The sequence below is a fragment of the Saimiri boliviensis genome, chromosome 12, assembly GCF_048565385.1.
Source record: "Saimiri boliviensis isolate mSaiBol1 chromosome 12, mSaiBol1.pri, whole genome shotgun sequence".
NCBI lineage: Eukaryota > Metazoa > Chordata > Mammalia > Primates > Cebidae > Saimiri > Saimiri boliviensis.
This window is the reverse complement of record NC_133460.1, coordinates 8671108-8695197: the sequence shown is the minus strand read 5'-3', so window position 1 is coordinate 8695197 and position 24090 is coordinate 8671108. Positions and strand designations below refer to the sequence as shown.

The 24090-nt window shown below is 49.8% G+C and overlaps 1 protein-coding gene and 1 long non-coding RNA gene across 5 annotated transcripts in view; one reads left to right on the top strand and one right to left on the bottom strand.

Moving 5' to 3' along the window:
* The window catches only part of LOC104651482 (uncharacterized), a 32039-nt gene extending 28418 nt beyond the window's left edge, over window positions 1–3621 (bottom strand). Inside the window, exon 1 of the long non-coding RNA XR_012512706.1 lies at window positions 1132–3621. This is a non-coding gene — a long non-coding RNA (uncharacterized LOC104651482). The remainder of the gene's footprint in view (window positions 1–1131) is intronic.
* Window positions 3622–17374: 13753 nt separating this feature from the next.
* Window positions 17375–23911, top strand: ZNF213 (zinc finger protein 213). 4 transcript variants are annotated; one of them, XM_010339103.3, is made up of 6 exons: window positions 17375–17530; window positions 19348–19861; window positions 20607–20730; window positions 20923–20996; window positions 21169–21292; window positions 22230–23911. In XM_010339103.3, exons 2-6 carry the CDS (start codon window positions 19463–19465, stop codon window positions 22805–22807), a joined length of 1299 nt encoding a protein of 432 aa, XP_010337405.1. In that variant the 5' UTR covers window positions 17375–17530; window positions 19348–19462; the 3' UTR covers window positions 22808–23911. The 4 variants fall into 4 exon arrangements, with proteins under 4 accessions (XP_010337405.1, XP_074237803.1, XP_010337404.3 ...); XM_074381702.1 differs by having other exon boundaries at window positions 18148–19861; XM_010339102.3 differs by lacking the exon at window positions 17375–17530 and having other exon boundaries at window positions 17543–19861; window positions 21211–21292.
* The last annotated feature ends 179 nt before the right edge of the window (window positions 23912–24090 follow it).

Sequence of the window (24090 nt, the reverse complement as noted above, 5' to 3'; positions counted from 1 at the left end):
ATTTCCCACACTTGTGCAGTCTCTCTCTCTACACACACACACACACACACACACACACCATCAAGCAGCCACCTGCAGTTGATATTCTTGAGCATTTACAGTGAGTTTTTCTGTTTCTGGAGAACCCTAATACATATCCTATTTCTTATTGTCAAGGAGCTCAGTCTGCACTCAAGCCCAAAGACCCAAATTAGTGCATCTATCTCTTGAGACCACTTCTTGTACTAATTTTGTATCAATTACAAAATTGATGCAGGGTCCAATCAGGAGAGGGGAAGCACACAATAATTTGAACTGGGAAAATTTAATACATAGAATTAAGCTAGCAGCTGGGTAAGGTGGCTCATGCCTGTAATCCCAGCACTTTGGGAAGCCAAGGCAGACAAATCACCTGAGGTCAGGAGTTCCAAGACCAGCCTGACCAACATGGAGAAACCCCGTCACTACTTAAAATATAAAATCAATCAGGCATGGTGGTACATGCTTGTAATCCCAGGTACTTGGGAGGCTGAGGCAGAAAAATTGCTTGAACCTGGGAGGTGAAGGTTGCAGTGAGCTAAGATCACACCACTGCACTCTAGCCTGGGCAACAAGAGCAAAACTCCATCTCAAACAAACAAACAAACAAACAAACAAAAAGGATTAAGGTATAAAGGGCTTGGCATTGCCGGGCCCAGTGGCTCATGCCTGTAATCACAGCACTTTGGGAGGCCAAGGTGGCCAGATCACATGAGTTCAGGAGTTCGAGACCAGCCTGACCAACGTGGTGAAACCCCATCTCTACCAAAAATACAAAATTAGGCGTAGTGGTGCATGCCTGTAATCTCAGTTACTCAGGAGGCTTAGGCAGGAGACTCACTTGAATCTGGGAGACAGAGGTTGCAGTAAGCCAAGACTGTTCCATTGCATTCCAGCCTAGGCAAGAGAGCGAAATTCCATTTCAAAAAAAAAAAAAAAAGAGAGAGAGAGAGAGAGAGAAAGAGAAAGAAAAAGAGCCTGGCATTTTCAAGGGTTTGGCTGGTAAGTAAAGAGAATTCTATTTAGTCATAGCAGATAGCAGCACCCATACTTTCTGGCCTGAGTTTAAACACTGGCCAAGAGGTTTCTCTGGCCCCAGGCTTATATCCAGACCTTGAAGAGGGCACATCTGCAGTTCACGGCATGGCAGAGAAGTGGCTGTGGTACCACATGGGCAGAACTTGCTGGAAATCCATCCTCAATGGTGGAAAAAGCTGCTCACAGGGAGGTGTCTCATGAGAGATGCTCTGCTACGGAACTACCTGAAGAGGGTAGTGGAGAAAGCTGCTAGCAGGCAGGCACTGGAGAAGTTGTGCAGGTTGTGGGCGCCTGCTGTCACAGGAGCTGCCCACGCTGCAGGAGCTGGGTGCTGGCAAAGCCCTGCGGGCGGCGGAAGCCAGACTCGGAAGAAGTCACCCATCAGACGGGAGCCTGGAGGGAACACACCGGAAGCCGGAAGCAGAAAGGGAAACTCCGTTCTCCGGCAATGTCTCTCCAGCGCCCTCTACTGACGAAGCTTAAGATCATGCCAGCTGGTAAAGGAAAAACTAAAGGGCCAGAAGCATTTCACCGAGCAGGCAATGCAGGATAAATATGGAGCTGGGACGTAATCAATAACTAGCACAGGTTTATATTATGATTCATCCGTAGCAGCCTGCCAAAGGTTCCATATAACATCCTTGTAGCAGGAACTGACACTTCAAGCGCTATAGGATCCATCCCTACGGGGTTCTGTGAGCCGCTCTCGCCTGGTGCGGAGACGAGAAATTGTAGAAATAAAAGACACAAGACACAGAGACAGAGAAAAGAGGGTTTGGGCCCAGGGGTCCACTGCCACCCAAATCGGCGCGGAGACCATCAGTGGCCCCGAAGGCCGGTACGCTCTCACTTTTACTGAGTTGCAAATCTGGGGCAGGGTAGGTAGGGCGTGGTCTTGGTGGTCGGAGACTGGGGACAGGGTAGATAGGGCGCGGCAGTGATAGGGTTAAGTACATCACCTGTCATTCAGGTAGGGGCTCAGGAATTTCTGGCACCTGAAGTGAGATAAGGAGCATAATGTTTCAGCACTTTTTCCATACTTATCAAGAAATAACTAAAATATTATGATTCATATTACTATTACTGATTACCTTTTCTTTTTTTTTTTTTTTTTTTTTTTTTTTTTGAGACAGAGTTTCGCTCTTGTTACCCAGGCTGGAGTGCAATGGCGCGATCTCGGCTCACTGCAACCTCCGCCTCCTGGGTTCAGGCAATTCTCCTGCCTCAGCCTCCTGAGTAGCTGGGATTACAGGCACGCGCCACCATGCCCAGCTATTTTTTTGTATTTTTAGTAGAGACGGGGTTTCACCATGTTGACCAGGATGGTCTCGATCTCTCGACCTCGTGATCCACCCGCCTCGGCCTCCCAAAGTGCTGGGATTACAGGCTTGAGCCACCGCGCCCGGCTACTGATTACCTTTTCTAAGAAAAAAGGAACCAGGTGCAGATGCGGAACATGAGAGTACACATGGAACGTGACCACCGAAGCACAGCACCATAGAGACAATTAAGCCCCCAGATGTCTGCGGGTGTACCTGACAGCCATCAGGCCTACCGCAAGAGCTTGGAGAAGTGGAGTTTTCTCCTAACTTCTCCAGGAAGGACACGTCTCCTTCCCTAGCTGACTAAACACCGGGGCTTTCCCAGCGCTGGCGCTGCTGCACAGCTGAGGCGCCCTCCAGCAGCCCTTATGCCGGTGTCACAGAGGGCTTACAGCATCCTGCCTTAGTGTCATTCATTTCACAATGTCACCCCAGGTTCACACTTCCAAGCTGAGAGGCATTAGTCAAAGAATTAAGATTACCTATGAATAACTAAGACCACATATGAATAACGAATAATGACTATGGTTATATTTCTAGTTACTTTCTTCTTTGTTATTTAGGTGGGAACAGGCTGAGGCCTTTTGGTCCTGCCTCGGTGCTTATGGGATCTCCCCCCTACAAGGCACCACTGAACCTGCCAGATAACGGCCCACATTGCAGAGCAGCCAATCAAAACTGGAACATATTTAGATCATTTGGCAAATGGGACACTCAGGCAGTCCTATAGGGAGGTCTATGTGGGGAGGAACGGAGGTCTCCTGCCAAGAGCCATGTGAGTGATCCGCCTTCCAAGTGGGTCCTCCAGTGCCAGAGGACTAGGGCCTTTGCTGGTGTGATGTCTGTAGTGTCATGGGATCTCAAGCCAGAACTACCTAGCTTAGCAGCTCGCACTTTCTTTTATTCTTCTTCATCTTTTCATTGTTGTTGTTTGTTTATTTTTTTGAGACAAGAGTCTTGCTCTATACCCCAGGCTGAAGTGCAGAGGCACGATCTTAGCTCACTACAACCTCTGCCTCCCAGGTTCAAATGATTCTTGTGCCTCAGCCTCCTGAGTAGCTGGGATTACAGGTATGCACCACTACACCCAGCTAATTTTTTTTTTTTTTTTGAGATGGAGTTTCGCTCTTGTTACCCAGGCTGGAGTGCAATGGTGCAATCTCAGCTCACTGCAACCTCTGCCTTCTGGGTGCAGGCAATTCTCCTGTCTCAGCCTCCTGAGTAGCTGGGATTACAGGCACGCACCACCATGCCCAGCTAATTTTTTGTATTTTTAGTAGAGACGGGGTTTCACCATGTTGACCAGGATGGTCTTGATCTCTTGACCTCGTGATCCACCCGCCTCAGCCTCCCAAAGTGCTGGGATTACAGGCTTGAGCCACCGCGCCCGGCTAATTTTTGTATTTTTAATAGAGATGAGGTTTCACCAGTTTGACCATGGAGGTCAAACTCCTGACCTCAAGTGATCTGCCCACCTTGGTCTACCAAAGTGCTGGGATTTCACTGCACCCATCCTTTTTAATTTTTTTAGATGGAGTCTCACTCTGTCACCCAAGGCTGGAGTGCAGTGGCATGATCTCAGCTTACTACAACCTCTGCCTCCCAGGTTCAAGGGATTCTCCTGTCTCAGCCTCCCGAGTAGCTGGGATTACAGGCACCCACCACCATGAACGACTAATTTTTGTATTTTTAGTAGAGATGGGGTTTCAACAGGTTGGCCAGGCTGGTCTTGAACTCCTGACCTCAGGTGATCTGCCTGCCTCAGCCTCCCAGAGTGCTGGGATTACAGGCAGGAGCTACTGCGCCTGGCCTCCATGTTGCTTTTAACTTCCAAGCTGCTCTTGTTCATTTCTGGCTGTAGGGTGACTAATTTTGGGAGGAATTTAGTTTATAGTTACAGCCTTTTCCCAAAACAAACCCCCTTCTTGCCTGGGGACCAGACTGCCTTTGTAAGACTAACAAATTAGCCACAAGATTAGAAATCATGGTTTCGGAGTCATGAAGCCAGAGGCTGTAAGATTCCAAACCTCTCTAATTGCTCCTAGGGATAACATCACTATTTTAACAGCTAAGATTAGTGCCGGAGATATTTTTCAGATCCTGCACTCTGATGCACCAGCAGGCACTACCCAGACCAGTAATCTGGCTCAACCAGTTCTGCAATCCCACCCAGGAAGGGGAGACAGCAAGAACCCCCCACTGGACCACCTGTGATTTCATCTCAGGCCCAAACAATCAGCACTCCTCACTCCTTGGCCCCCGTAGCTGCCAAATTATCCTTCAAAAACCACAGTCATTGACTTTTCAGGGGGACTGATCTGGGTAATAAAACTCTGGTCTTCCATTCAGCCAGTTTTGTGTGAATTAAGCCATTTCTCTATTGCAATTCTCCAATATTGATTAACTGGCTCCATCTGGGCAGCCGGCAAGGAGAACTCACTGGGTGGTTACAAGAGCCTCTGGCCAAGCAGGCAGCACCCACGTGGAACTAGAGGCAGCAGACAGTGTTGGAGCCTGCATTTTTCGAACTGTGGCCCTCATGGGGCTATAACAGTCCATTTTGGAGCTTTAGGGACTATGAAGCATACAGCCAGTTGGGCAAATCTCAAGCACCAGTTAAAAGCAGAGCAGCCACTGCTATCTCCTATACATTGGGCTTCCTCTTATGATTCCTGGACAAGGAAATTCTGTTGCTTCAAAGCATTGAGGTAAACCACTTCCCTGAGTAAACACTAAAGAAATTCTTGCCAGCGCAGCTAAAGAGGCAGAACAAGGCCAATGAGGCTGTACTGAAGAGGTAGATAAGTCCGGGGCCATGTTGGTAGCACCAAAAATGTGGGAGCCGGCCAGGCGTGGTAGCTCACACCTGTAATCCAAGCACTTTGGAGGCCAAGGCGGACAGATCACCTGAGGTTGGGAGTTCAGGACCAGCCTGACCAACATGGTGAAACCCTGTCTTTAAAAAATAAGATAAGATAAAAATAAATAAATAATTTAAAATTTTTTTTAATGTGGGAGACTTGGGAGCCTTTACTGCATGGACTCTCTAATTCCTCTTCCCATCTCTTTGTTCCAAGGGACAAGAGAAGCAATGGGGGCAGGGTGGCCATGCCACCTGCTTGATACCTGTGTCTCAGCCACAGGAGCCCTAGATCCAAGGGGTAACTCAGAACCTCCCATGGGTGCAGCAGACAGAATGGGCATATTGGATTGGATCTGGCCACGCACTCTGGGGCTTTCCAGTGAAAGCAAAGAACAGCAGCAAGTATATTTCAGAAGACGCAGGTGCTTCAATGAAACAGTTCATTCTTTTATTTAATTTATTATTATTATTATTTTTTGAGACAGAGTCTTGCTCTGTCACAAGGCTGGAGTGCAGTGGCATGATCTTGGCTCACTGCAACCTCTGCCTCCCAGTTCAAGCAATTCTCCTGCCTCAGACTCCCAAGTTGCTGGGATTACAGGCACGCACCACCACGCCCAGCTAATTTTTGTATTTTTAGTAGAGATGGGGTTTCACCATGTTGGCCAGGATGGTCTCGATCTCTTGACCTCGTGATCTGCCTGCCTTGGCCTCCCAAAGTGCTGGGATTACAGGTGTGAGCCACCAGGCCCAGCCTATTACTGTATTCATATTTCATTTTTGAGTCAGGGTCTAACTATGTTGCCCAGGCATGGTGGCATGCACCTGTAGTCCCAGTTACTGGTGAGGCTGAAGAGATAGAATTGAGCTGGGGAGGTCGAGGCTGCAGTGAACTATGGTCATGCCTGTTCACTCTAGCCTGTGTGACAGAGCAAGACCCTGTCTCTAAGTAAGTAACTATTACCGCAGTAATATGCCAATACTATGGGCTAATACTGCCATCTGCTGGCCATCCCCCATGCTGCATCCTATGCTTTAACTTGACCTATGTCATTTCATCCTTGCACCAACCCTTAAAGGTGTCATTATTTTATCCCCGTTCTACAGAAACAAAGACTGAGCTCAGAGAGGCTGTCACCTCCTAGGATCTCTGATATTTGCAGCAGAGTTGAGATTGAAATCCAGGTCCATTGAACTCCAGAGTGCCTGACTGTAACTGCTCAGCCGTACGGCTTTCTCGATACAGAAATCCATTTAACAGGCCAGGCGCGGTGGCTCACCCTTTAATCCCAGCACTTTGGGAGGCCAAGGCAGGCAGATCACCTGAGGTTCAAAGTTTAAGACCAGCCTGACCAACATGGGGAAACCCCGTCTCTACTAAAAATACAAAATTAGCTGGGCGTGGTGGCACATGCCTGTAGTCCCAGCTACTCTGGAGGCTAAGGCACGAGAATTGCTTGAACCCGGGAGGCGGAGGTTGCGGTCAGCCGAGATCGCACCATTGCACTCGAGCCTGCCCAACAAGAGTGACACTCCATCTAAAAAAAAAAAAAAAAAAAAAAAAAAAAAAAAAAAGGCCGGGCGCGGTGGCTCAAGCCTGTAATCCCAGCACTTTGGGAGGCCGAGGCGGGTGGATCACGAGGTCGAGAGATCGAGACCATCCTGGTCAACATGGTGAAACCCCGTCTCTACTAAAAATACAAAAAATTAGCTGGGCATGGTGGCACGTGCCTGTAATCCCAGCTACTCAGGAGGCTGAGGCAGGAGAATTGCCTGAACCCAGGAGGCGGAGGTTGCGGTGAGCCGAGATCGTGCCATTGCACACCAGCCTGGGTAACAAGAGCGAAACTCCGTCTCAAAAAAAAAATAAAATAAAATAAAATAAAAATAAAAAATCCACATAATAAAAACAACGCGATGGTAAAGAAAGCAGGCAGCAAAATTTACTCCCTCCTGGGTCCAGAAACAAGTGTTTCTGACCAGGACACTGGGTTTTCTCAACGGAGAAGGGCTTCCTGCCTATCCAAAAATGCAGAACTGATAGGTGAGGAAGGAACTTCCTTAGGAACTGCCTTTTGTAGGGACTCACCTACCCTGCAAAGAGCTGCTACAGAACAGAACTCCCCTGAACTTGACTTCTTGCCCAGGTTATACCCCTGCATACTGGTCAGACAGATGGACACCCCCTATGTCTATCCTGCACTGTTGGCACCCTTTTACCCTCCTGGGGCACATCCTCATTCCTGGTGATGTGGAGTTCCCTGGGACTAGTGACTGTTTATTGAGCCCTTACTGTGTGCTGGGTCTTCAAGAACACAGAAGCGTTATTTCTTGTGGCGGCATCTGGGGGTGGGCGGGAGGCAGGGAGTCTGGGGCGGGGCCAGTTCGGTAGCCCTACCCCCACAAAATGATCAGGGACTCAGGCTCCCCCCAGCCTGCCGCACCTCGGTCATTGAAGCTGCCCCTCCACCACTGAAGTGCCGTCTCACACGTCGCAAAACAAGGAATAGGAATTCATCATAAATGCTGATTAAAATTTTGTTTGCTTTTGAGGCAGTCTCATTGTGTCACCCAGGCTGGAGTACAGTGATGCAATCTCAGCTCACTGCAACCTCCACCTCCCAGCTACAAGCGATTCTCCTGCCTCAGTCTCCTGAGTAGTAGCTGGGATTACAGGCATGCTCCACCATGCCTGGCTAATTTTTGTATTTTTAGTAGAGATGGGGTTTCACCATGTTGTCCAGCCTGGTCTCAAACTCCTGATCTCAGGTGACCCACCCACCTTGGCCTCACACAGTGTTGGGATTACAGGCGTGAGCCACCGTGTCCAGCCACTGATTTAAATTTTTAAATCACATGTGGATACTATGTACAACACTGTGTTAATAATTTGAAATCAGGCCAGGCGGAGTGTCTAATGCCTGTAATCCCAGCACATTGGGAGGCTGAGGCAGGTGGATCACCTGATATCAGGAGTTCCAGACTAGCCTGGCAAACATGGTGAAACCCCATCTCTACTAAAAATACAAAAACAGCTGGGTGTGGTGGTGGGCACCTGTAATCCCAGCTACTTCGGAGGCTGAGGCAGGAGAATCACTTGAACCAGGAGGTAGAGGTTGCAGTGAGCCGAAATTGTGCCATTGCACTCCAGCCTGGGAGACGGGGACAAAACTCCATCTCAAAATAAATAAATAAATTTGAAATCATAGATGAAATAAATGGTTTCCTGGAAAATACAAACTATCAAAATTTACTCAATAAGATACAGAAATTCTGAATAGCCAATGTCACATAGAAGAAATTATACCAATAGATATAAGGAGTAAAGATCCTCTTTTTAAAAATTAAATTTAATTAAAATAATTTGTTTGGGACAGAGTCTTGCTCTGTCACCAGGCTGGAGTGCAGTGGCACAATCTTGGCTCACTGCCTCCGCCTCCTGGGTTCAAGCAATTCTCCTGCCTCAGCCTCTGAAGTAGCTGGGACTAGAGGCATGTGCCACCATGCCCAGCTAATTTTTGTATTTTCAGTAGAGACAGGGTTTCACCATGTTGGCCAGGATGGTCTCAAATCTCTTGACCTCGTGATCCTCCCACCTTGGCCTCCCAAAGTGCCGGGATTACAGGTGCGAGCCACCACGCCCAGCTGATACTCTTTACTTTCAGTTATTTTTATTTATTTATTTATTTATTTATTTTTTAGATGGAGTTTCACTCTTGTTACAAAGGCTGGAGTGCAATGATGCGATCTTGGCTCACCGCAACCTCCGCCTCCTGGGTTCAGGCAATTCTCCTGCCTCAGCCTCTTGAGTAGCTGGGATTACAGGCACGCGCCACCATGCCCAGCTAATTTTTTGTATTTTTAGTAGAGACGGGGTTTCACCATGTTGACCAGGTTGATCTCGATCTCTTGACCTTGTGATCCACCCGCCTCGGCCTCCCAAAGTGCTGGGATTACAGGCTTGAGCCACTGCGCCCGGCCAATTTTCAGTTATTTTTTAGAGACAGTATCTAGCTCTGTTGCCATGGCTGGTGTGCAGTGGCATGATCCTGGTTCACAGCATCCTGGATAGAACTCCTGGGTTCAAGTGATCCTCCCCCCTCAGCCTCCTGAGTACCTGGGACTACAGGCACCAACAAGCCCAGCTAATTAAAAGATTTTTTTTTTTTTTTTTTTGGTAGAGACAAGGTCTCACTATATTGTCCAGCCTGGTCTTGAACTGTTGGCCTCAAGTTATCCTCCTGCCCGGGCCTCACAAAGTGCTGGAATTACAGGTATGAGCTATCACACCCAGCCCTCTCTACTTTGAATGGCCATGTGTCCATCAAAAAGCTCCCATTACGGAAGGGGAAAAGCAATATTGGAGAATAACTAGAAGTCTTCCTGCTGGAAATACGAATATACAGAACTTCCTTAATAAGAACAGAAATATCGCTGGGCGCGGTGGCTCAAGCCTGTAATCCCAGCACTTTGGGAGGCCGAGGCGGGTGGATCACGAGGTCAAGAGATCGAGACCATCCTGGTCAACATAGTGAAACCCCGTCTCTACTAAAAATACAAAAAAATTAGCTGCGCATGGTGGCGCACGTGCCTGTAATCCCAGCTGAGGCAGGAGAATTGCCTGAACCCAGGAGGCGGAGGTTGCGGTGAGCCGAGATTGTGCCATTGCACTGCAGCCTGGGTAACAAGAGCGAAACTCAGTCTCAAAAAAAAAAAAAAAAAAAAAAAAAGAACAGAAATATCAACCAGGCATAGTGGTGGGGGCCGGTAGTTCTAGCCACTTGGGAGGCTGAGGTGGGAGGGTCACTTGAGCCTGGGTGTTCCGGGTTACAGTGAGCAGTGACTGCACCACTGCACTGCAGCCTGGGTGAAAGAACAAGACACTGACTTGTTATTTTGCACAAATACATATCAGAGACCAACAACAGATACTCAATTGAATGTCATTAAAAGCAATTTCATGAACTTAAGATCCCAGACAATTATGCCTGCAGTCTTCAATTTTTAACATCGTTTTGAGAGTTGTGAGCAATGCTGTAAGATTGACAGGATGAGTATAAATTAACATAAAAACCCTTTACTTTATTCATTTATAGACTATTTTATTTTCTTTTTTCTTTTTTTTTCTGCGACGGAGTTTCGCTCCTGTTACCCAGGCTGGAGTGCAATGGCGCGATCTCGGCTCACCGCAACCTCCGCCTCCTGGGTTCAGGTCGTTCTCCTGCCTCAGCCTCCTGAGTAGCTGGGATTACAGGCAGGTGCCACCATGCCCAGCTAATTTTTTGTATTTTTAGTAGAGACGGGGTTTCACCATGTTGATCAGGATGGTCTCAATCTCTCGACCTCGTGATCCACCCGCCTCGGCCTCCCAAAGTGCTGGGATTACAAGCTTGAGCCACCGCGCCCAGTTTATAGACTATTTTCTAGCTAGAAAAAAAAAAAAAAAGTGTGCCAGATGTGATGGGTCACGCCTGTAATCCCAGCACTTTGGGAGACTGAGGCAGGTGGATCACTTGAAGTCAGGAGTTTGAGACCAGCATGGGCAACATGGTGAACCCAGTATCTACTAAAAATACAAAAATTAGCCGGGCATCGTGGTGCGCCACCTGTTAATTCCCGCTACTTAGGAGGCTGACGCAGGAGAAATGCTTGATCTGGGAGGGGAAGGGTGCAGTGAACCGAGACTGAGCCACTGCACTCCAGCCTGGGTGACACAGCTAGACTCCATTTAAGAAAAAAAAAAAAAAAAAAAAAAAAAAAAAGAGCTGGGATCAGCGATTCACGCCTGTAATTTCAGCACTTTGGGAGGCTGAGGTGGGTGGAACACCTGAGGTCAGGAGTTCGAGACCAGACTGATTAACATGGAGAAACCCTGTCTCGACTAAAAAAAATTATTAGGGTGTGATGGCGCATGCCTGTAAACCCAGCTACTCGGGAGGCTGACGCAGGAGAATCGCTTGAACCCGGGAGGCGGAGGTCTCGGTGAACTGAGATCGTGCCATTGCACTCCAGCCTGGGCAACAAGAGAGAAACTCCGTCTCAAAAAAAAAAACAAACAAACAAAAAACAAAACAAAAAAAAAACTAGCAACGTGAAAAATTATCAGAAGGAATAAAGTGCAATTAGGTGGTCAATTTCAATATAATTTTATTCAAGTTTGCCATATACCAACAATGCTAAGTAGAAAATACAGTTCGCGTGCCAGTTACCAATGTATGGCCTCTCAGCCCAAACACACCCCTTTTGTTCTACTTTGTGATACTGAGCTGGATCGCACCTCAGTTTTGGCACCCAGCTGGACGCTGCACACACTTCCTTGCCAGCTTCATGTAGTTCTTCGCCGACAGAGGGCGATGGAGGAACACCGTCAGGTCAAAGGGGAAGGCAGGGACTGTTTTCCTTCTGGTGCAGTTCTCCAATGCGGCCAGCAGAGGGCAGAAGAGGGAGCCAGCGACCTTCACTTCCGCCGTTCTCACCTTGGTCCGGCTCCTACCCACGTTTCCGCCGTCCGCTAGTTGTGAGTTCTCGCAACAGCTCGTACTTCCGAGGTCCAGTCTCCGCCTTGAAGTGGAAGGGCTTGAAGGGCTCTTTCGTGTTTGCAAGTTTCCTCCCTTTTTACTTCCTCAGTCCCAAGGGTACAAGTTCCTTCCTGTAGTTGCTCTTCTGTAAATCTGAGAAATCTCTCTTTTCCGGTTGGGTAGTTAACCATCTTTACAGCTGAACAATTCTTTTTATTAAATTTTCTCTTCAAAACACTGGTGTGGGTGGGCACGCGAGCTCACGCCTGTAATCCTAACACTTTGGGAAGCTGAGGGAGTCCGATGACTTGAGGTCAAGAGTTCGAGAGCAGCCTGGCCAACACGGTGAAACCCCATTTCTACTAAAATTACAAAAAATTAGCCGGGTGTGGTGGTGCACGCCTGTAATCCTAGCTACTCAGGAGACTGAGCCAGAAGAATCCCTTCAACCCAAGAAGTGGAGGTTGCAGTGAGCCTGAGCCTTGGTGACAGAGTGACACTCGGTCCCGTGGGGGTGGGGTGGGGGAGCGAACCAACTGAAAAACAAACTCTATTACAGACTTGTTTCTCAATTTCCAGTTATGTTATATGGCTTTCTACATTCCATTGTTTTTTTGTTTTTGTTTTTCAGGCAGGGTCTTACTCTGTCACCCAGGTTGGAGGGCTGGGGCACGATCATGGCTCACTGCACCCTCTGCCTCCCCGGTTCAAGTGATTCCCCCATCTGAACTCCCCAAGTAGCTGAGACTACTGGTGCACGTCACCATGCTTGGCTAATTTTTTGTATTTTTGGTAGAGACAGGGTTTCACCATGTTGCCCAAGCTGGTCTAGAGCTCCTGCTCAGGCAATCCACCTATCCTGGCCTCCCAAAGTGCTGGGATTGAAGGTGTGAACCACTGCACCTGGCCTTCCAGTAGTTTTAGAATAGGATTTGATAGGGCAGTTTCCCACATTTAAATATTGTTGAGAAATACTGTCATGAATATTGATGAATACTGAGCGTATGATATACTATATTGTTTGCTGGGAAGAAAGGTGGCAAGGAAAATCTAACTGGTCCCCCTGGCAAGTGGAAAACCACTTGGGGCATTCCAAATTGGCAGGACAATATATAAGTATCATACACCAGTTAAAACAATTCTTTGAAATACCTGCCCCTGCCCCCATGGCTTCCTCATGGAGAATACCTGTAGTCAGTGGTAAGCAGGCAACAGCTGCCTACTTGGTATGTTTTTGAGTTATGAGAAAATAAACTCCTGTCTGTTAATAATAATAACCTATTCAGAGAGGATAAATACATGGATCAGAATCTGCTCGGGGCCCTCACCCTGGAATGCTGTCAGCCCCTGAGGCTCTCAGTTCAGAAGGCTGCTGGCCCCCAAAATAGACCCATTTTGTTGTTCTATCTGGGTGTCTGCCTCTCATTTCCTTCAGCGCTGCCTGGGTGGGGAATCTCTCCAGCAGAGCTGGTATTCGGTAAAAGATTTCTTGACTAGTGCATTTTTCATGATTAATTTCAGAGCGACTTTATCAAATTCTAAAACAGGCCCAGCCATGTTTTTTTAATTGACACATATTTGTATGTGTTTATGGGGTTCAATGTGATGTTTCAATACATGCTTATGTTAGGTAATCATTGAATTGGGGTAACCAGCATATCCCCCCGCTTTTTTTTTTTTTTTTTTTTTTTTTTTTGGTGATGTTAGGTGGTTAGATAGACATTAGCAGCTGGGAGTGGGTGAAAAAGAAGAGCAGAAAAGCTGTCACTAAGACAGGCCCTGGCCCACCTAACTTCAGCCCCAACTCCATGCTAATGGATAGAGTTTGTGGTGCAGCCTGCGCCCAGCACATCCTGTAGGATAAACTAGGGCACAGGTGGAAGTCCTCTAAAGTGGTGCATATCCAGCAACAGAGAATCGTATCTTCAAGTTAATGCCAAGCTCAGTATGCTGTCATTATAATAAAATTTACATGTGGTTTTGTGCCCCACCCCACACTTTTCTTAACAAATTATGGGTAAAAACATGAGCAGTTTAACTTTAGTTATGATATCATCCTGTCATTTTTACATAGCCCCAACCTCAACTCCTCCCCACAAACCCCAGGAGTTTTAAAAGCACCTTGAGTTTTGCTAAAGAGCTGCTGGCTTCGTATCACAGACATCAGCCCGCTCTCTGTCTGAGTGGTACTGTGCTTCAATACACGTTGCTTTGAGCCTGCATTTTGGTGTTAGTTTGCAATTCTTTGCTCACTATTACAAGAGCCAAGATTGTTGGTCCAGAGTTCCAGCTCTGTTGATCTCCTCAGTCAAACGATCTATCCTAATGCAGAATTCCTGGTAACAGTGTGAACATTCAAAATCCTCTCTTCCAGCTATTTTGAAGCTTACCTTACTGTTAACTGCTGTCACCCTACTGTACAATAGAACGCTATATGATAGAATTTAGTGAAGTAAGAACGAGAAGTCAGCTGGGTGCAGTGGCTCACACCTGTAATCACAGCACTTTGGAAAGCTGAGGCGGGCAGATCACCCGAAGTGAGGAGTTAGAGACCAGCCTGGCCAATATGGTGAAACACTGTCTGTACTAAAAATACAAAAATTAGGCCAGCGTTGTAGCATGCATGCCTGTAATCCTAGCTACTTGGGAGGCTGAGGCAGGAGAACCACTTGAACCTGAGAGGTGGAGGTTGCAGGGAGCAGAGATCACACACCAGCTTGGGCAACAGACCAAGACTCTGGCTCAAAAAATAAATAAATAAAACCGAAAAATACAACATTAGAGTACAATAGCTCTTTAGTCAGACTTCAATGGAATCAACCATATGAGAAAAGAATGAGAGCTTCAATATCTAAAACTCCTTTGTTGCAATAAAAAACGTACATCCAAGCATGTGATTGGTATCAAAAGATAAACCACAATATGAGAAAATACTTGTAACATATTTTAAAGGGTAGGTCAATGTCTTCAACAAATAAAATACTTGAGTATCAGACTGTGCTCACACATCCTTAATATATAAAATCAAATACATCAAGAATATCCCAATGGAAATAACAGGAAATAACAACAGGCAATTCACAAAAGGATAAATAGAAATAATCCCTGAGAAAAGAAAACATATCCAACTTCCCCAGAAATCAAGGAAATGGTTAACTATATTCATGGAATTTCTCCCATTAGGCTGTTGCACAGAATGGGCAGGATACGTAAAGTACTTAGGTCAGTGCCTGACATATAAACACTCTATACATGGTAACTATCATAATTTAAAAGTTTAATAGGATGGTGGTGGCTCTCATCTGTAATCCCAGCACTATGGAAAGCCGAGGTAGGTGATCCCTTGAGGTCAGGAGTTCAAGAGAAGCCTGGCTAACCTGGTGAAACCCCATCTCTACTAAAAATACAAAAATTAGCCCGGTGTGGTGGCAGGCACCTGTAATCCCAGTTACCCAGGAGGCTGAGGTGGGAGGACTGCTTGAACCCAGGAGGTGGAGGTTTCAGTGAGCCGTAAAATTGCACCACTGCACCAAAAAAACCCAAAAAGTTTAATATTTATTACTGTGGGACTTATGGGGACGCTACATCAAGCTGTTTAACAATTGAACTGGAATGATCACAACAACAGCTGAACACTGTAAATGTCCAAAGCAGGAGAAATACAGAAAGGTAAACATTTGATTTTCAAGTGGAAGTTCAAAGCGTTCCCTTCTTTCTGGACAGTTTGGAAATAAGTACACAAAGTAATTTGGCAATTCTCTTTATAGTTTTTCTCAGGGAAATGTTCAAGGAAATGTATAAAGGTATCTGTAGAAGCATATTTGCAAATACATAAAGATGGAAACAATCTAAATGTCCAAGGGTAGGGGACTTAAAATATGAAAATTCTGTTGTATTAAATACTATCAGCTTGCAAAACAGATGAATTTTATTTATACATGCTGATGTGGAAAGATATCCCTGATGTACTATTGTGTCAACAAAACATTATGGAGCAATTCCTGATTTGTATTAGAAATATATTCACAGGGCTGGGCACCTGTAATCCTAACACTTTGTGAGGCTGAGGCGAGCGGATAACAAGGTCAGTAGATCAAGACTATCCTGGCTAACACGGTGAAACCCCATCTCTACTAAAAATACAAAAATTTAGTCAGGCATGGTGGCAGGTGCCTGTACTCCCAGCTACTCAAGAGGCTGAGGCAGGAGAATCGCTTGAACCCGGGAGGCGGAGGTTGCAGTGAGCAAGATCGAACCACTGTACTCCAGCCTGAGAGGGAGACTCTGCCCCCCCCCCAAAAAAGTGTCTGCCCTCATGGACACTTATCCTTGAGTCGTGGGAAACAAATATTACACAAGTATATAATGTCGAGTAGTGATAAACATTAGGGAGAAAAATAAGGCAGAACCGAGGCTGTTTGGCTCTTTACAGAGCTGGGGAAGGCCTCTTTGAGGGGGTGACATTATGAGCAGAGTGAGACGGCAAGCCTTCTGGCCACCACAAGAAAGATAGCTTTATGCTTTTCCAATTAATTTTAATTTTCTCTTCCAAGCATGCAATTCCTGCAAAATTAAAAGAAACCAAGAAACCTCTTTCCATTTCAGAAAGAAATCCGTAGCCTGAGATCATCTCCTGGTCTAGGAGTGAAGAGAGTGGGAGAGGATCCGAGATTATGGAAAAGAGAACCCCGAGCCCCTATGTTCTGGATCCCTCCGGGTCCCGGAACCCCTGCTGCCCCGCAGCTCCTCGTGGACGAAGCCGCTGGTGGGAGAGCGCGGGACTCCGGCCAGGTCAGGGTCCCGCTTCCTGCGTCCTTCTAAGGTGACCCCACACAGGGGATCGCGGCAGGAGGCTCCGCGCTCCTTACCCGATGGCATTTCCCAGGAAGCTCCACGCCTCTCTAGGGAATTGAGAGGAGCGGGACCCAAGAGGCTGGAAAGGAGTCTCCCCGGTCCGACCTCCAGCTGCCGGTCCGAGCTCCAGCTCTCGGTCCGCGGCCTCTCGGCGCTCACCTACTAGTTGGTTTAGAAAAGACGGTGGCAGAAGGAAGAGGTCGCTCTAGCGCATCCCTTCCGGTGGAGCAGGCACTCCACTGGTGGCTACACCATGTGCCCTCTCCGCTCCTCGGGCCAGCCTTGGCTTCCCCTTTTTGCCGCTCAAAGGCCAGAGGCGCAGGAAAATGTGAATCAAAAGCAGAGACGAAGAACAGAGCAAACCTAGACTCAGAAGCTCACCTTTCCGCCCGGATGCAGGTGTATGACTCGTATGGTGTTTCCGTCTTCTAATAGCCGGCCTGAGAATTCTTCCTGTTCATTGGCCATCAGTCAGGGAGAAGGCGGGCTCAGACTACTAACGGCTTTTTGGGAACCGGGGAATGTAGGGAGCCAATGCTTGCCCCAGCGCACGCGCTGCGTAGTTTCCCGGCGAGACCCGCGAGGACTTCCGGCGCCGGGAGCTGGAGGCGGAAGTGGGGTCTTCTGGACCGCCGTTGGCGTAGTGTGTTTCGGGGGCGGGGACCCGGGCTCTGGCAGCTGAGCGCCGACATCCAGCACCCGCCTCCGAGCGGCCGGGATCTGCGTCCCGAGGCAGAGGCCGGAGGGCGCGCGCACTGCTAGAAAGTGCTGGGACCCCTGCACCGCCCTGCCTGCTTGGTCCCGGGGCAGACGCCCCTGCACGATCGTCGCCCGCCCCGCGGGCGAGGCTGCGGGGGACACCGCGGGGCTCCGGCCGGCTTGCCTTCCTGCCTGCCGTGTCCTGCTGAGCGACCCTGGTGAGTCCTGGCCCTCACCAGAGGATGAGAATGGCGCGCGCACCTTTCAGGGGTCTTGTGAGGAGCAGAATAAATAAAGCGCTTAGGGTGGAGAAAAAGAATTGGAAACAACCCGAATGCATCACTCCAGTATTAATTAAGAAACTGGAGCATATCCATACCGCGGAAGCTCATAGTGCCGCTAATGTATGTGCAGTAAGGTCTCATTTATGTAAAAACACATCAAGCACCTTCTTGTTTTCTCTTTTCTTTCCACCCCCGCCCCCCGCCCATGGACGGCATTTTTAGGAAAAGCACAGGAAAAAGTCTGGAACGGCAGTTGTCAGACCGTTAAGGGAAGGTGCAATTGCACTGAGGAAGGGAGAATTCTATGGATTTCTGTATTGTTTGAACATCACCCCTATTTATTATGATCGTTTGTATTTTTTTCTTTTGTTTTTTTTTTCTTAACTTTTTTTTTGAGACGGTCTCACTCTGTGGCCCAGACTCGAGTACAGTGGTGCTATCAACCTCAAACTCCAGGACTTAAACGGTTTTCCCTCCTCAGCCTCCCCAGTAGCTGGGACTACAGGAGTCCCCCTACCACACCCAGCATTTTCTGTTTTTTTTTGGTACAGATGGCATCTCACGTTGTCTTCCCAAAGTGGTCTTGAACTCCTGGCCTCAAGCAGTCCTCCTGTATCTGTCTCCCACAATGCTGAGATTACAGGCATGAGCCACCAAGACCAGCCAGTTTGTATTTTTATTGTTGAAACAAAACATCGATTAATGAAAATTGTAAAATACACTTTTCATAACCATTGTAAAGAGTAACAACGTAAAAAAAAAAAAAAACACCACCAACAAAAAACAAAAGAGTGACTATGTAAGGTATAAGTGTGTCATTTATTTATTTATTTATTATTTGAGATGGAGTCTCTCTCTTGCCCAGGCTGGAGTACAGTGATGCAATCTCTGCTCACTGCAACCTCTGCCTCCTGGGTTTAAGCAGTTCTCCTGCTTCAGCCTCCTAAATAGCTGGGATTACAGGTGTGCATCACCATGCCTGGCTAATTTTTGTTTTTAGTAGACAGGGTTTTACCACGTTGGTCAGGCTGGTTTTGAACTCCTGACCTCGTGATCTGACTGCCTCGGCCTCCTAAAGTGCTACTAGGATTACAGGCCTGAGCCACTATGCCCAGCCATGTGTCACACATTTATATGTACCTGTGGATAAAGGGCTTTGGATGGTGTCTGTGAGCCCTTCTGTGACACCTCAGGGCCAGATGTGTTTCAGAATTCAGAGATTTTCAAATTTGAGAAAGATAATACAGTGCATATACAATATATCAAGCACATCTCCAGAGGGATCTGGGGCAACACTAAATAATGAAACATGCCAGTTAAAATTTTTTAATTGATGCATAACATATGTACAGAAAAACACACCACTGGGTATAGTTCAAAGAATTTTTATAAACTGAAGATATATGTTATTAATGTTTCTGCCATAATTGTGAACATTTACATTTAGTGGAATAAATTGAGATTACAAATATGCTCATATCAGGTCAAGTGGTGCTGTGAAATGAGTGACATTGGGTTTTGCTGTCAAAGGAGTTATGCAATACCTGGGTTTTGGATTTCTGACTTTGGGATGAGAGCTTGCGGGCCTGTGTTAATAGGAGAGACAGTCACGTGAGCAAGGCATTCCAATAGAGCCTGGAAAAGGCTTCAGGGCCATGAAAGGATGGGGACTGGATGGCTCTTCAGTCCGGTGTTTGCTCATGTATTCCACATCCTTCCTCCTCAGTCCTGCCATTTTGCTCTTTCCCCAGGAACACACATCCAGATGCTGGCCCAGCTGCCACAGGGGATCCCTCTGGGAGACTGAAAGGACAGGTTCTGGGGCTCAAGTTGAGGCTGACCAGCCCTGACCCCAAGGCCAGGGGAATGGCAGCCCCCTTGGAGCCCCAGGACCAGGCTTCTGGAGAGGGAGAAGGGCTTCTGATTGTGAAAGTCGAAGATGCCTCCTGGGAACAGGAATCCACCCAGCATGAGGACAGCAGGGATTCTGAAGCCTGCCGCCAGCGCTTCCGGCAGTTCTGCTATGGGGATGCGCATGGCCCTCATGAGGCCTTCAGCCAGCTCTGGGAGCTGTGCTGCCGCTGGCTGCGGCCCGAGCTGCGCACCAAGGAGCAGATCCTGGAGCTGCTGGTGCTGGAGCAGTTCCTGACAGCGCTGCCGGGGGAGATCCAGGGCTGGGTCCGTGAGCAGCACCCAGGAAGTGGCGAGGAGGCTGTCGCCTTAGTGGAGGACCTGCAGAAGCAGCCAGTGAAAACCTGGCCGCAGGTGAGGGGCCCTTCCACATCTAGGGGCACCTGGATGGTACCTGAGCTGAAGAGAAGTGGGCACCCTGCAGAGATAAGTCTCCCAGAAGTTGACAGGGTAGGGGAGACACAGAGCCCTCAGGAGTGGGCACAGGAGCACAGCGTGCCATGGGTGCCTTTCTGAAAGACAGAGAGTCGAAAGTAAATGCAATTTATTTTTTGTGGCTTTGGAAGGCAGTAGTAGGAATGAAATGGGAATGTTCCACTTCATTCAGGAGGTTTTTAGCTCCATTCAGGTTCTGCAGATGTTATATTTGCTTTTTGCTGTAGGCCTGGCTCTGGGGACACGAGGGTGTGTATAGGGCCAGCTCCAGAGTGGGGTGAGAAGGCGGAGCTGTCCGGGGCCCCTGCTACCTTGTGGGATGTTGGGTTGTTCACATTGGATGCATCTGGGGAGGTTCTAATGAGTGGCTGGGGGATGGGGTTCTTCTGCCTTTGGCAGGAGGGTCCCCAGCTCCCACCTTGCTAAGTGGTTGTGATTCTGGCCTTTCAGGCTGGTTCTTGCCTTGTGACTGATCAGGGAGTTTCCTTGGGCACACAGCATTGCCTGGTATCACATTCTGCTCTGGACTTTCCTGGGGCACACTGGTCTCCTTCCCACTCCCCAGCATCCTGAGGGTCATGTCCTGTGTCTCCTTCCCAGGAAATAAACTCTGTCTCCCCCGGTCTGGTTTCGGGCTGATGAGCATATTATGGTTCCTGCACAGGATGTGCCCTTGGAGGAAGCGGAACCCAAGGCTGCAGGCCAGGAATCTGAGGCCAAGGGGCCTCCCTCAACAGTAGGGGCACGGAGGCAGCCACCTGTTCCCCAGGAGCAGCACAGCCATGGCGGTGAGTAAGCCTCTGTTCCGTGGGTGGTAAAGTGGCTGGGCACTGGCACCAGCATTGCCCTAAGGGTCACAGGCAGGACAGTTCCCTCTGTGAAGCCTAGGGCATGTGTGCATGCACACAGGCTGGGGAGGCCTTAAGGTGTTGGTGTCAGGCCTAGGCTGGCCTTTCTAAGGCTCCATTCTTCTCCTTCAGCCCAGCTTCCTGCTCTTCTTAAAGAGGGGCAAACCAGAGAGCCAATGGATACCTGCTTTGTCTCCGGCATCCATGTGAGTCACCAGTCCCTTTGGTCTTCTTTAAGGTGCTCAGCTCTGTTGAGTTTGTAAAACAGGACTTACTGTCCCATCAGGCCTCTTTCATCTGACCCACCCTATGCCCACCAGCGCTGCTGGGAGGCCTGAGCAAGGCAGCCCTGAACTGGGTCTTCTTGCCCCATTTCAGGGACCTGTGGCACCAGGAGACATTCCATTCTATTTCTCCCAGGAAGAATGGGGCACCCTGGACCCTGCTCAGAGGGATCTCTTCTGGGATATAAAGCGGGAGAACTCCCGGAACACCACTCTGGGTAAGCACCTAGGGCCTTTGGGGTCCAGGCTGGCTGCTCCCCATTCTGGGACTTCAGTCTTCTTTCCCATCCTGCCCTTAGCTGGTTCCAGAGCAGGCTCTTCCCAGGTTTTGCCAAGAGCCTGTGTGACTGCTTTCTTGGCTGAAGATCCGTCTCTGTGCCTGTCCACATGCAGCACGAGAGGGTACCAGCACTGCTCAGCCCTGCGCCGAACACTCATAAGGGCAACTTCTTCAATTCTCACACCTAGTGCATAGAAGTATTGTCCCTATTTTATACACAAGGGACCTGAGACTCAGCTCAGTGGATGCTGAAGGGACACAACTGGGACTTGCATCAGGCATAGTTGTGAGGCCACCTTGGGCTGCCAGGACCAGGGGTGCTGATGGGGAACCCCAGCTGCTCACCAGCCTGGCCTTCTGCTCATCAGAACTGCACTTATCAGGTCCCTCTTCATGCCAGGCCCCTTCTCAGCACCCTCAGGGATCATCTTGTTCAGTCCGCACTCCTAGCAGGATGGGCTTCGAGCCCTATCCAGGTCTGTTGTGTGTTGAGTTTGGATAGCCGGAACCTGCGTGGTGATGGGAGCCACACTAGGTAGACCAGCTTGGTTCCTCAGTTTCTGACTGTGACAGTTGGGAACATTTTCAAAATTACCGTAAATCTGTTCAGCTGCGGAGCTTGAGTAGCTGGGGTTCAGAGTGCGATGCTGGATCCGAGTGTGGCCTGGGGGCTGGCCTGTGTTCAGACTGCGGCTCTGCCACAGTTCTTCATCGTCCCTGTTTTATAGATGCGGAATCTGAGGCTTCTGCTGTGTGAGCCCAGGGCTGTCTGAACCTGGAGGCCAGGGAGCTTTCCCCAGCCTTGTTTCTTGCTCACCTCAGCTCTGGCCGCAGAACCGAGTGGGACTGAAGAGGTCGCCTCCTTCCCTTTGCAGGTTTGGGGCTCAAAGGCCAAAGCGAGAGGTCCCGGCTGGAGGAGGTGGTGCCAGCGCTGCCAGGACAGGCGGCCCTGGGGGGCGCGCGACGGGGACGGCCACCCACGCGCCGTCGCCAGTTCCGGGACCTGGCAGCTGAGAAGCCGCACAGCTGCGGGCAGTGCGGGAAGCGCTTCCGCTGGGGCTCGGACCTGGCGCGGCACCAGCGCACGCACACGGGCGAGAAGCCGCACAAGTGCCCCGAGTGCGACAAGAGCTTCCGCAGCTCCTCGGACCTGGTGCGCCACCAGGGCGTGCACACGGGCGAGAAGCCCTTCTCCTGCTCCGAGTGCGGCAAGAGCTTCAGCCGCAGCGCCTACCTGGCCGACCACCAGCGCATCCACACAGGCGAGAAGCCCTTCGGCTGCAGTGACTGCGGCAAGAGCTTCTCGCTGCGCTCCTACCTGCTGGACCACCGGCGCGTGCACACCGGCGAGCGGCCCTTCGGCTGCGGAGAGTGCGACAAGAGCTTCAAGCAGCGCGCGCACCTCATCGCACACCAGAGCCTGCACGCCAAGATGGCCCAGCCCGTGGGGTGAGCAGCCAGCTTGGCCGGAAACTCGGGGGAGGCCCAGCCGTGGCACATCGTTTCGACCACGGGACTTTCTTCCCATCTGTGGCCACCTCCCGGGCTGTCCAAGGGACTCCAGGGCACCCTACATGCAGAGCTTGCCTGCCCTGCTGTGCTCTGAGGACCTGCCCAGCACTCAAAGGGAACGGAAGCCCCCCTCACCTTGTCTTTCCCCCTTCTGCTCCTAGCATTGCTCCTCCCCTCTAGTCTCCTGGCGCGTCATCGTTCCTGACGAGCAGCGGCGTGGCCAGGACTCAGGTCTAGGTCCCTTCCCAGAAACCCCCCAGCCTCATTTGACTGTGGCTCTTCGGCCTCCACCCTCTGGGGTGGGTCCATGGGTCAGGCCTCTGCCCTGCCATCCTGTGCCTTTCGGTGGGCATGAAGGACTGGCCTTGGTCCCCCAGGGGGCTGCTGGGCTTTGGGATGGACAGTTAACCCACACCTGTGGGACCCCGGGTCTTAGTCACAGCCGCAGGGGCTTTTTGGCCCCACCCACTCCTGTTTCCAGGCTGTGACCACTCTGCCCTGTCCTGGCCACATGGGCTTGTCCTGCCTTTACCCTTGGCCTACTTGCCCCAGCATGAGCCTCGAGAGCCATCTGCCCACCAGTGTGGTCAGGATAATGGTCGCTCCAGTGACAACCCTGGAGACGAAGAACAGGGCGTCTGGCTGCCGTCCGCTCCTCTAGATGGTGCAGCTGCACGGTACTCAGTACTAGCACTCCATCAGCAGTGGTGCTCCACCCCCTCGGCACTAGCGCCCCGCTCCATCGGCACCCCGCTCCATCGGCGCTAGCCCTCCCCCGCTCCATCGGCAATAACGCCCCCTGCTTCATCGGCAGTAGCGCCCCGCTCCGTCGGCACTAGCAACCCCCTCCATCGGCAACGGCGCCCCGCTCCGTCGGCACTAGCAACCCCCTCCATCCGCACTGGCGCCCTGCTCCATTGGCACTTTGCTGCTGCCCCTGAGCACTGCCTTCCATGGACAGGGACGGACCACAGGCCCTACAATGACTCAGCCCCGCAGGCCTCCAAAGGGTGACAGAAGAGTTTTAATAAACGTGGAAACTTCCCTCCAAGCTATTCTGTTCTTTACGTGGTAGCAGGTGGGGATACCTGGAATATAAATGTCTTGGCCTGACCTTGTGTCCTGGTGGCACATGGTGCTATGCCTTCACCAGGAGGAGCCACATCCTTGGCTTTCAGGTCAGCTGGATCCCAATGGGCAGCCATGTCCCCTGGGACTCTTGTC

Coding starts and splice junctions, on each gene's coding strand:
- ZNF213 (XM_074381702.1), top strand. CDS start 19,271: ATGGCTCTTCAGTCCGGTGTTTGCTCATGTATTCCACATCCTTCCTCC. Junction 20,731..20,922: donor GGAGCAGCACAGCCATGGCG/GTGAGTAAGCCT, acceptor CTTCTCCTTCAG/CCCAGCTTCCTGCTCTTCTT. Junction 21,293..22,229: donor CTCCCGGAACACCACTCTGG/GTAAGCACCTAG, acceptor TTCCCTTTGCAG/GTTTGGGGCTCAAAGGCCAA.